The 11,611-nt window shown below is 37.7% G+C and overlaps 3 protein-coding genes across 7 annotated transcripts; 1 reads left to right on the top strand and 2 right to left on the bottom strand.

Moving 5' to 3' along the window:
* Positions 1 to 554: 554 nt before the first annotated feature.
* On the bottom strand, positions 555 to 1,888 carry LOC101736890 (uncharacterized). Its single transcript, XM_004927331.5, has 2 exons — positions 1,290 to 1,888; positions 555 to 848 (listed from the first exon to the last, which is right to left on the bottom strand). Exons 1-2 carry the CDS (start codon positions 1,572 to 1,574, stop codon positions 606 to 608), a joined length of 528 nt encoding a protein of 175 aa, XP_004927388.1. The 5' UTR covers positions 1,575 to 1,888; the 3' UTR covers positions 555 to 605.
* A 776-nt stretch (positions 1,889 to 2,664) lies between these two features.
* Positions 2,665 to 4,000, top strand: LOC101737021 (uroporphyrinogen-III synthase). Of its 2 annotated transcripts, XM_038017763.2 has the most exons (2): positions 2,729 to 3,128; positions 3,393 to 4,000. In XM_038017763.2, exons 1-2 carry the CDS (start codon positions 3,104 to 3,106, stop codon positions 3,851 to 3,853), a joined length of 486 nt encoding a protein of 161 aa, XP_037873691.1. In that variant the 5' UTR covers positions 2,729 to 3,103; the 3' UTR covers positions 3,854 to 4,000. The 2 variants fall into 2 exon arrangements, with proteins under 2 accessions (XP_004927389.1, XP_037873691.1); XM_004927332.5 differs by having other exon boundaries at positions 2,665 to 4,000.
* On the bottom strand, positions 3,989 to 9,946 carry LOC119629987 (uncharacterized). Of its 4 annotated transcripts, none has more exons than XR_009975737.1 (4): positions 9,281 to 9,946; positions 7,021 to 7,174; positions 5,920 to 6,021; positions 3,989 to 5,011 (listed from the first exon to the last, which is right to left on the bottom strand). XR_009975737.1 is itself a non-coding variant. In XM_038017764.2 (4 exons), the coding sequence occupies exons 1-4, from the start codon at positions 9,392 to 9,394 to the stop codon at positions 4,883 to 4,885; spliced, it is 522 nt and encodes a 173-aa protein (XP_037873692.1). In that variant the 5' UTR covers positions 9,395 to 9,946; the 3' UTR covers positions 3,989 to 4,882. The 4 variants fall into 4 exon arrangements, 2 of the variants coding, with proteins under 2 accessions (XP_037873692.1, XP_037873693.1); XR_009975736.1 differs by having other exon boundaries at positions 7,056 to 7,174; XM_038017764.2 differs by having other exon boundaries at positions 6,998 to 7,174.
* Positions 9,947 to 11,611: the final 1,665 nt, after the last annotated feature.

Below are 11,611 nucleotides of genomic sequence, written 5' to 3'. Positions count from 1 at the left end.
TGTTTTTATGAAACGTATTTTTGAGTTTTTTTAAAATAGGATCGATGACTTGTTCTAATACTCAGTGTGCTTAGTGTGAGTTTTTTAGCGTTCTCGATAGCGTAAAAGTTAACTCAAATTTGCATGTAATTGGAACAGCGCCCCTAGTGCCAATTTTTTTTTTTTTATTGCTTTATGGGTGGACAAGCTCACAGCCCATCTTATATTAAGTGGTTACTGGAGCCCATAGACATCTACAAAGTAAATGCGCCACCCACCTTGAGATATAAGTTCTAAGGTCTCAGTATAGTTACAACGGCTGCCCCACCCTTCAAACCGAAACGCATTACTGCTTCACGGCAGAAATAGGCGGGGCGGGAGTACCTACCCGTGCGGACTCACAAGAGGTCCTACCACCAGTAATTACCCACTTATGTAAAGCTCTCCCTCTTTACGAACGGTTAGCTGGTAGATAACTCAATTGTTGAGTTAAGCGGTAAGCAATTGGTGAGTATTTTAGAACTTTTCGCAACTATTGTATTGTATTAACTGTGTGTACAATAAAGAATAAAGAATAATTTGAAAACTTCTGTTATTTATATTTTAGCACAAAACGATCGCTCAGATCACGTTTCAATAGGATTTCTCAAAAAACTAAGGTCATCATCAACTGTTTTGTCGAAGAAGCAGTTGGAAGGCGGCCCGTTGTTGCCGGTGGCGAGACACCGATGCTGACGCAACAACAAATATAAAAGTAGATTGTATTCGGACGTGGCATTCTGTACCATCTTCAGAGTGGTCTCCAACTGTTCCTGTTGCGCGTCCCACACCCGGAGCCGCTCCACGCTGGCAACCAGGTAATTGTTTAACTGGAAATAATATCAGTACATTGTTAAATTATCCAAAATCCTTATTAGGGACTAATCATTGACATTTTCCAAACCGGCCTGACACCAGACTCTGATAGAAAGTGACATTCATACGATATGTTCTTGTGCTCCTTATCAAATCTCTCTCACGTATTGATGGGTGGTGGTGGTGGTGGTGGTCGTGGGTCTACTTCGTCATGCTAAATGTATATGTAAATTACCTTCCCAGTTTGCATAGGCAGGATACCTGGGATATTCTATTTAAATATTTTTAGGTTCAAATTATTTGTGTAACTTGTTTCTTAAATGAAAAAATTATGTTTTTTTTAAACCTAATTAAAAAATGAAGAGAATGTGCTCTTGGATAGCTAAACCAAAACTATGCGAAAGAATAAAGCACGATTACGCTTTTGAAATAATATTGAAAGTAAAATTAAGCACCTTTGCAATCCTCCTCTCCATAAGTTTCCTCTGTATCCACTCGTACAGATAAGTGACAATAGCCAAAATCAACAGGGATAACGTAAAGAAAAGATCCAAGGGCGGAAAATGTACAAACGCTTTATCCAACCAGACGATGAAACCGTTAGGGGGCGCCACTTTCTCGATCGGCAATGGAACATCCACTCCCAAGTAATATTCGGGCACATAATATTGAGCCGGCAATAGAACCAGGGCCAGCAGTGCGGTTACAAGCAAACCGCTCGAACATCCACCTAAAGCCATCGCGAACTGTGTCACTTTCACCAAACAACGTTACACTGTCTGCACATGCCTAATTATCATTAAATTTAACAAATCAGTCGAAAGTGATGAATAATGGTACAATCTTAAATAAGAAATTTCACTGTTATTTATTATTGACGTTAGAATTTTTCTTTAGTGAATTTGTCAGGGCATTGGTCTGTCATCTTAATGAATGTTGCAAATAAGGGAACAAAATAAAAGAAACCTCAAGAGAAAATCTTAAGATTGCTTTTTAAGGTGAACGGTAATACGTTCCGCTGAATAAAAGTCATAACCATCGCTCGACAGATTATTAACTCATCGCGATCTAAAGCCGAGCCGCTGCCAACCTTGATCACAATAATATACAAAATATTTATTTCTTCAATGATTTTTTAAACACGTTATACCTGCAAATTTTAATATTTGAATTAAATTTGCTATCATGATTATGATATTTAAAGAATTAATTACCATTTTATAATGTACCTACCCATCTTAGATTCATACTATTTTATTATCCAACACGACTCTAACGTGTTCTCTTCTTTGTATAACGGAACGGAAACGTCAAAAACAACCATCCACATGAAAAAGAACGTTCACACTACCCGATAAATTCTAGTGAAATAATTTAATGTTTTTTGTTATAGCGTAGATGGTTGGAGGAGCTCACGGCCCACCTGGCGTTAAGTGGTAGCCGGAGCCCATAGACATCTACAACGTAAATACCTCCACCCACCTCGAGACATGAATTCTAACGTCTCCGTTTTTTTAACTGTACAACAGTTCCCTCGCTCTTCAAACCGAACCGTTGTAGATGTCTATGGGCTCCGGTAACCACTTATCACCATAAAACTTCGTTGTAATACTTTAAGTAAACATAAACAGTATTTCGTAATAGTCCTAAATTTACATATTTTATTTATTTATTAGATCTACTGAAAGATTAAAAAACTAACAAAATAAATGAGTGAACTAGTAAGGTGTAGGGGTGCGAATTAAATTGAGCGATCCCAAATAGTCGTTAAGTATGTAACTTTGCTAGGTGTTACAGGGAGTCTGTTTCGTTCTACGTAAAATTAACTTACACAAACTTTTCAAAATCTTTTTTTATACCGTTAGCATTCAATTTTAAATAAAGAGAACACAGATGGCCCTTCAATATAAAGAAGATGTTTCATTTTCATCACAATAAAAGAGGATCATTTATGATGAACTTTACTCATAATTGTCAAAAATGTCAAACTCAAACATGAAGGTGAAACTTTGAAAGTTATTTTCCCCACTTAAAAACAAATCCATTTAAATGAATTGAATTTGAACGAATTGAATTTTACGATATTAATTGAAGTCATGTAAATTTCAAAAACTTTACACCAATAAAGATTATACGTATATCTGTTGGAAAAAAATTTATTCGTTACAAATAATTATAAACAATTCAAATTAGAATTGACAAAAATAGGCCTTGCCGAAGTTATTCATTTACAACGTAGTTAAAAACAAAAGTATAAAACGAATTTTCGATGATGAAAATAGTGCTATTCAAAGGTGAGTCTGAGGATTATCAAAGAATCTTTAGAGAAAATAACTTTGAGACAATATTCGTGGAGCCACTGCAGTTTATTTACATAAACATAGAGGAGTTAAGTCAGAAACTACTGCAAAACGATTACGATGGGATGATATTGACCAGCCCGCGAGCTGTAGAAGCTGTGTCAAAGTGTTGGGACCCAACAAAATTTGTCATTTGGAACTCGAAAGATGTGTACACAGTTGGAGAGATGAGCTCTCAAAAAATAAAATTGTTACTAGGTTTGGACGCGCTCGGGGCTACAGCAGGTAATGCAGAAAATTTATCGAAAATTATTCTAAAAGATAAGAAAAAAACATCAACATTTCTGTTTCCGTGTGGCAATTTAAGATCAGAGACCATCCCCAACATGCTACAATCTGAAGGAATCACATTAGATGCTATAACTGTGTATGAGACACAAGAGAATGAAAACTTAAAGGCCCTTTTAATGGAATTGAATAACTTGAATGATAGTCCAAGTGGCTTGGCATTCTTTAGTCCGTCAGGTTGTGAATACATACACAGACAACTACAGACATTTAGCAACAGATTGTCCTTACTACCTCACTTTGCTATTGGCAACTCAACAGCGCATAAAATTGAAAATCTTGGTGTGGAAATAGCTGGAGTCGCAGCAAAACCTAAAGCTGAGAGTTTAGTTGAATCTGTATTGAAATATTTTGCATTACAAGGTAGCTAGTGAAATTCATCGCAAATTGATTATTGAAATACTCAAAATAAAGTTTATATCTCAAATTTTGATATGTAATTTGGTGATGGTGCTATAAAAATATTAATGTACGTATATTGCAAAGTACAAATAAAGTATAAACAATTATGTAGCAAAGTATTTAATAAAGTATCAAATTGAAACTAGTCTTAAGAATAATTACATATTTTAATAAAAATATTCATATAACACTATTGTAAATTAAATATTACACTCTTAGTTTATCTTACGCTAATGGTTTTTTATGTGTTCAAGACTACTTACCAATAATTAAAATGGAAGCAAATTAACAGATATAAAACGATTTAGAAAAAAAAGCAACAAACATCAGCACAACAATAATTAAGCTTACACTCTATTTAAATTTAACAAAAAATAATTCTGCTCTATGTTGATGTCTGAATTGATACTTTTCATTAAAATTGTATCAAAAGTTACTCATACTCTGTCGATCATAAAATATGATGTATGATCAGTAATATATAAACACCACCATATTTGTTTAATATTCAATGAACTGAACTGATTGATAGACTCAGGTCAAGCTTCTAAGATACTATCTATTTATTTGATTTGTATACATGTACACACAGTGTATGTGATGGAATCTCTAAATTTAATTACAGCCTTTTAAAACATTCTCATGAAAATATAATAATTTGGTACCACAAAGCTTTTATTATTTTTCAGCACACTCAGACAAACAACCTACTCTGAAAGCTGTCTGTGTCGTTACTAATGAAAAACATTCTCACCGCTCTTGAGTATACTCATAGACAGACAGAGTACAAGACAGCTTTTTTTTAAAGCCCTTGTAGGCTGAAGAGCGTACGGCACACCTAATGGTGTGTGGTTACCGTCGCCCATGGACTTCAGCAATACCAGGGGCAGAGCCAAGCCGCTGCCTACCGCTGCCATTGAACTTGCCCAAGAGAAGTGATACAAAATGCTACAAGCAGGGCATATTGATGATAAGTGTTGTTTCCAAATGAGGCAAGACTAGACGTCGAGTTCGTGTGCGGGGGGGTGCGTCGACGGGGCGGGGGGCGCGGGGTGCCAGCCCACGACCGACACGTACGTCTTCACGGTGCTCGCCGTCACCATGCCAGCGTTCACTACGGCCAGTGGCTATAATGCGGTATTAAAGTAGTAAGCATCACAGTCCAATTGCGATAGCAAGATTTAGCGGCTCAACTGTTCGGAGCCATGAGTACCAGGAGATGTTATTTTCAGACTTAGATATTCGTTTATTGTTACATTACATATTTCTGCCGTGAAGCAGTAATGCGTTTCGGTTTGAAGGGTGGGGTTTGAAAGCCCTTGTAACTATACTGAGACCTTAGAACTCATCTCAAGGTGGGTGGCGGCGTCTTACGTTTATGTGCGTTGTAGATGTCTATGCGCTCCGGTAACCACTTAACACCAGGTGGGCTGTCGCTCGTCTACCTATCTATGCAATAAAAAAATAAAATGTAAAAAAGATACATGCAATGCGGAAACCAATATTAAAATAAATTTAAAATGTAATTTTGTAATGTGTTAGAACCACAAGTTTAACCAGCTATGTTAGTGTTTGGGAACGTTTTCACACCATGTATATGAAGTAAACATCAGCTCGCAAGATCTCAAGATCTTGCTAGCAAGGAGTCTAGCAAGATCTCATTTCAGAAGATCGAGTCAAGACTCGATCCCACTTGATATCAAACTGTTTTCAGAAGGCCCTGACCATCTCGCCGTACTCAGTACCTACCTAGTAGTTTCTAACCTACCTAACTCTGCTATTAGTGCCATAAATCAAGTTCCGACTCAAACTATACAATGGTGATCATTCGGCTAACGGAATCGGGACTTATAGTTCGTACATGAGCTGACTTGAAAACCAGGATGCACATGCAAATTAAGCACTGGATATGTATATATTCAACGACTTTACAATGCTACAACAACGCATTTACGCAAAACGAAAGTACTAGAAATGTCGACGACACGGGCTCTCAGGCGGGCGATCAGGATCTAAACAGTTCAATTGGCCTTACCCCCGGCACGTAATCGACAGGCTGTCTCATATCACAGATTGTGAAGCTGAGAGCCCCAGCGACGAGTAGCAGAACACCTATCACTCCCGAAACCAAAATGTCCTGCAAAATACAAAAATACAATAGAACAACCTGGCCTTCATTTTCGCAACGATCTAAAGGGAAATGGGGGTGACTGAGTATCAGCGCTGTTCGATTTATCGACCTTGAACAGCATTAGCTGAGCCAACTCCTTTTGCCTTTTTCTTTTTTTTATATTTTATTTTATTTAGTTTGAAATGTAATATGTTTTTTTTTTTATTATTAACAAAAAATTCCTCTGGCAGAGCGTGTGATACTACATGGATTGATACCACAGTCCAGCCTATATCTGTGGGTAACGATTTAACGACGGGTTCGACGAAGACGATGACCGGTGCTTGAGGTACCTAAAAGCACCGTTAGTGGATCGGGAGGATCCGAAATGACGTGTTTGAGGCGACGTTGACTGCTTTCCATTCTGTCCGCAGGATCGGGAATGTTGACTTTGGAATAAACTTCCCTCCACGGTATATCCATAGCGCTATAACATATCCTTTTTCAAAAGAGGCTTGCAGTCTTCCACTGTAGGCAGCGGTTCGGCTATGTACCTGGCATTGCTGACATCCATGAATGACGGTTACTATCATTCAAACGGGCCGTATGTCTACTATCTATATATTATATCTATACTATATAAATATCAATCAATATAATTAAAACTAAGTCTCGATCACGCTTAATCTCGCTAACTCAATAGTTGTCATGTACCCAATTCATGAAACTATTTGCGCCACCTACCGTCCGTTGGCGAAAATATTTCGAAAAGTGAAGTGCCATCAATAGCTATCGGGTTTTGATTTAATCGGATAAAATACGATTGAGATTAACTTTACCACGAGTTACAAAAAGAGCCACAATTCTGAGAACAACCAACGATAACTACTCAGCGAGGTCGGCCTTATGTATTCTTATATTTTAGATCTACTTAATTCTAAGGTCGGTATCATGCCGCATGTTATGGCTAATAACACCGTCACCTAGCGGCCGGGGTACCTACCGTAAACAACCAAACCTGTGCACCGTGCAATGGAAGATTCATCAGTACTCCGACGTACATGAGCGCCATGACGAGCCCGCCGACCAGCGCCCCCCCCGCAGCCCCCGCAGCCAGCCCCGGCGCCGCGGTGCACGACGACCCCACCAGGAATAGAACCGACGACACTATGCACACTATCTGTATTGCAAAGGGTTCATTAGATTTTTATTTTGCGGCCGTCAATCGCCAAATCTAAGGTCAAAACCGGCACCGCTTTGCTTTTTGCTTTATAGTAAAATCTGTGTCAACTCCAAACCGGAACTCGTTATTAATTCGCAGCCGGAATAAAAAATGAATAAGGCGGATAATAATAGGAGGCGATGCAAGTGTCATAATCCAGTTTATAGATAAAAGAAATTACATCTGAGTTTTACGTTAAAGAACACATTATATTTGTTTTTTTGGCGTAACTTAAAAATAAATTAAAAATTTTACTCCCACAGCTAAGCCGAATCGAATGAGGTATCATTGTGATTGAGATTAAGCGTTCTCATTTATTGTTTTCAACATTTTTTTTGTTTTTGTTTTGTTTTGTTTTATTTGTAGGGTTTTTAAAGGTTTTTTATCTTAATTATTGTCTATGTATGTATGTTTTTTTTACAAATTATCATCAACGAACAATACGTGACGTTACGTGGCGTGATGAATCGTCGCATTGTGGAACGTTTCACTTAGGTATTTTTGAGTATTCTGCACACTGTTTGTCACTGATATCCTTGTAACTAGCTGGACTGATTTTAATGGTTTTTAGGTTTGAGTCCAAGGACCCCTTGGATAGTTTAGTTTGGATCCGGTAGGTGGTGCTCCAATCGGATATTTCTTTCGTAGTCTAGAGAATTTGAACATCCAATGGTGACGGTGCTGCGATGAACAATATAAACTGGCACATCGCGGAACAAGGGTTCAGCTTTCAAAAGATTACTCTTGACAGAGTTCTACGTCTGTTGTAGTCACGTAATAATCAAGATGGCGGCCCAACTCACGGTCACAAATGACTTCCGATATTCACGATATTCGTTAAAACCATTACTATCTTTTAATCACCAATCATAGTTAATTCCAGTTAATCTTATAGTAAAGTTTAATTTATTGCTTAGATAATCGGCTTATCGATCTCAATAGCGATTTGATTTTTATCGCGTCTCTGCACCTTTGAATAACAATGTTGACGATAATTTTATGTCGTATTTTCTAACAAAAAGAAAAAAATAATTATTAAGAATAGTTAAATCGCTGTTGCCTATTTGCAGTCAGCTTACACCAAGTGTGTACTTTAATTTTATATGCCGTAAGAGATTAATTATAGAAATCAGCAGTGCTTTTCTACTTAATAATTCAAATTCTACCTATTTTATGATTTGTGTATACATGAAGAAAAAATTTTTGTGGATGGTACATAAGATTTAAAATAGATTTTCCTATTGTCTCCATGAGTAGTCAGTAGGTAGGTACGCAAAACGAGCCATATATCATGCAACCTCCGACGCATGCGGATGTCTGTGGAACTAAGTCTCTGAACAAAATTATTATGTTTATATATATTTTTTATTTATTGCTTAGATGGTGTTAAGTAGAGCCCATAGACATCTACAACGTAAATGCGCCACCCACCTTGAGATATAAGTTCTAAGGTCTCAGTATAATTACAACGGCTGCCCCACCCTTCAAACCGAAACGCATTACTGCTTCACGGCAGAAATAGGCAGGGTGGTGGTACCCACCCGCGCGGACTCACAAGAGGTCCTACCACCAGTAATTACGCAAATTATAATTCTGCGGGTTTGATTTTTATTACACGATGTTATTCCTTCACCGTGGAAGTCAATCGTGAACACTTGTTGAGTACGTATTTCATTAGAAAAATTGGTACCCGCCTGCGGGATTTGAACACCGGTGCATCGCTTCAACACGAATGCATCGGACGTCTTATCCTTTAAGCCACGACTTCAAAATATATACGGACAGAAAAACTTTTTTTAAGCAAAACACAGTTAAAAATAAATTAAATTAGGTATAATTGTCATATTCCTTGTCCATCGTAAATATTTCAGTTTTACTACGCCATTTAATAATTTGTATTCTATAGTATTTCACTCTTCATTTAAAGATCAGATCAGATCAGATTATCAACACTCTCTTGGATTAAAAAATACAAAACTATTACCACAGGTACCTACATAATATAATAAAATGACTACCAAGCATTCAAACAAGAAGACATTAATAATGCTATAAAAAACTCACGGCCGACAAAATTTTCAAGACCCCTTCAGCTGACAGGAAATAATCATTCTCGATGTAATATTCACGAAACAAATCACTTTCCGCTGCAAGGGACGCTTCGTTGTTCGAACCCATTACTTTAGTTTGAACGTGTGAATGTTGCGGCTACATGATAGTTCACTGTTCCACTAGACGGAAACTGTTCGTTAATCGATCGATCGAGAGCTACGATAACATTTTTAGATAATCAAAATTATTGACATCCGAACATTATTGCACACTTAACATTAGGCTTACAATTTGTGACGTCACATTTAATCCTACAGTAAAATTGAGGCAACAACGTCGTGCCGTTGTTTGGGTGTCGTCAGGTTTGAGGCCCGTGAGCTCACCTACATGTTAGGGCGAAGCTGAAATAGCCTCTCAAGGCTATCACCATAGATAGGAAAAAAAAAGAAAAAAAAAAGTGGGTTGGTGAAATCCGCAGCAGTAGGCAGCGGCTTGGCTCTGTCGCTGGCATTGCTGAAGTCCATGGGCGACGGTAACCACTCACCATCGGGTGGGCCGTATGCTCGTCTGCCTACAAGGGCAATAAAACGTAAAAAACATAATACAACAGTTTACGGCTTATTGAAAAGGAAACTGAGCTTTAAAGTCGAAATAATATTCTCTATACATTTTCTACGTAACGATTGATGCTTTTCCTGCAGACGTGAGTTAAGTTACGGCGAACGAGTTAATTATAAAAAAAAGAATTTATTTAATTAAAACGATGTTTATTCGTTTGAATGTACTACAAGACTAATTTATAATTACAATATATTTATTAAAGTAAACTTATTGCTAAATCTGCAATGGTGCAGTTTCTGTTATGACGCACGGGGTCATCCGATGCGGATTCAGCAAATACGGGCATCGGGCGATTGCCTAACTCCTCCCTCCTTAAGATAGAAGCGCGTCCCGCAGCTTCCAGCAGCGTCCTCGGTGCTAGTGTTCTCGGGGCTCTCGTTCTTTGATTGTAGTCGTCGCTGTCTCCACTGCCACAGCTTCCAGATGATTATTGCTATCAGAATGAGGTAGAGTCCCAGTGTTGACCAACTTGGGGTAGTCATCATAGTCTGCCAGTCGATGACAGGTTGTTGAATGTTTTCAACCCGGTCCATCAGTTCATGGATGCTATCCAGAGATATATCTTTCAGTTGTAGGTTATAGCGAATATTCCCTTCTAGAATAGTGGTTTCGCTGGGAATGGGTACGATTTCATCTGCTGTAATAGTGTCCGTGTTTGTCTTCAGTGTTCGGTTGAATATTTCCACTTGACAATCGCTTGTAATGCTGGCGATGTATATTCCTGACAACTTTTTATAGTCAGATTTCCTTCCGCAGCGAGATTTCAGGATTTGTTCGTCTTTCAAGATGATAAGCCATTTGTTGTCTTCTAGTCTCTGGATCTTGCCTTGTTTCAGGTTCATCCTGGCACGGGTGCAGTTTGTGCTCTCGTGTTTTATAAGAGTTACTATGCAGTCTTCAGAGTTCTCCACAGGTTGGGTGTTCAGCGATGTGCAGAGTTGGACGTCTTGTGTGATCTTCTTGCAATCTTCCTCCAGGTATGAGTACTCGTTGGTTCCCAGTGCTAGGTATTTGGATTTAGGAATAATGGTGAGGTTTTGTTTATCTGGTATGGAGTATAGATGGATAAGGTCATAAAGGTTTTCATCTATGGAAGGGATATCTAGTATGAATGTTAGTGCGTCGTTTGTGCTATACGCTTTTACGCTAATAGAGCTCTCTATACTATGAATATTTTTAATACTTATTCTATCAACGGGTCTAAATTGGTAAAGTCTTTGAATAGCTGTTATTTCACTTATAAGACTGTGTGGAGCTATAATGCTAGGATGCATTACTTCTAGTTGTGCAAAGGTCATGGCGTCTTCTAATATAACTAATTTATCTAAGAGTAATTGCAAACTAAAATATATTTGGATATATAAATCTAAAAAGTGCAATCTGCTTATTACTACGTTATTACTTAAAGTGGCGTTTTTTAACATTGAACCTATCTTTTTCTGATTTTCGTCTAATAACTTGATCTGTTTACTAAATTCTTCAACTGCGTGCTTTGCTATGAATAAAGTTTGTTTTTGAGATGTGTTAATATTATGGACTGAATTACGTAGATTAGATAATTCATTTTCAAACTTAATAGCGTCTTCATAATCCAGATTACCTGTAATAGTTTTAACTACTGAACCTAAACCGTTAATTAAGCCACGTCTAAATCTATGGTGCGGTGCAATAAATGCTAACTTCTTCCCTATTAAATGTAAACTATTTTCTATTTGATCCTTA

Source organism: Bombyx mori, chromosome 19, assembly GCF_030269925.1.
Source record: "Bombyx mori chromosome 19, ASM3026992v2".
NCBI lineage: Eukaryota > Metazoa > Arthropoda > Insecta > Lepidoptera > Bombycidae > Bombyx > Bombyx mori.
The sequence above is the reverse complement of the archived record's forward strand: the minus strand, read 5'-3'. Positions and strand labels throughout refer to the sequence as shown.

Coding starts and splice junctions, on each gene's coding strand:
- LOC101736890 (XM_004927331.5), bottom strand. CDS start 1,574: ATGGCTTTAGGTGGATGTTCGAGCGGTTTGCTTGTAACCGCACTGCTG. Junction 849..1,289: donor TGGAGAGGAGGATTGCAAAG/GTGCTTAATTTT, acceptor TATTATTTCCAG/TTAAACAATTACCTGGTTGC.
- LOC101737021 (XM_004927332.5), top strand. CDS start 3,104: ATGATGAAAATAGTGCTATTCAAAGGTGAGTCTGAGGATTATCAAAGA.
- LOC119629987 (XM_038017764.2), bottom strand. CDS start 9,394: ATGGGTTCGAACAACGAAGCGTCCCTTGCAGCGGAAAGTGATTTGTTT. Junction 7,175..9,280: donor TCTTGAAAATTTTGTCGGCC/GTGAGTTTTTTA, acceptor TTTGCAATACAG/ATAGTGTGCATAGTGTCGTC. Junction 5,012..5,919: donor CTGTCGATTACGTGCCGGGG/GTAAGGCCAATT, acceptor ACCGCATTATAG/CCACTGGCCGTAGTGAACGC.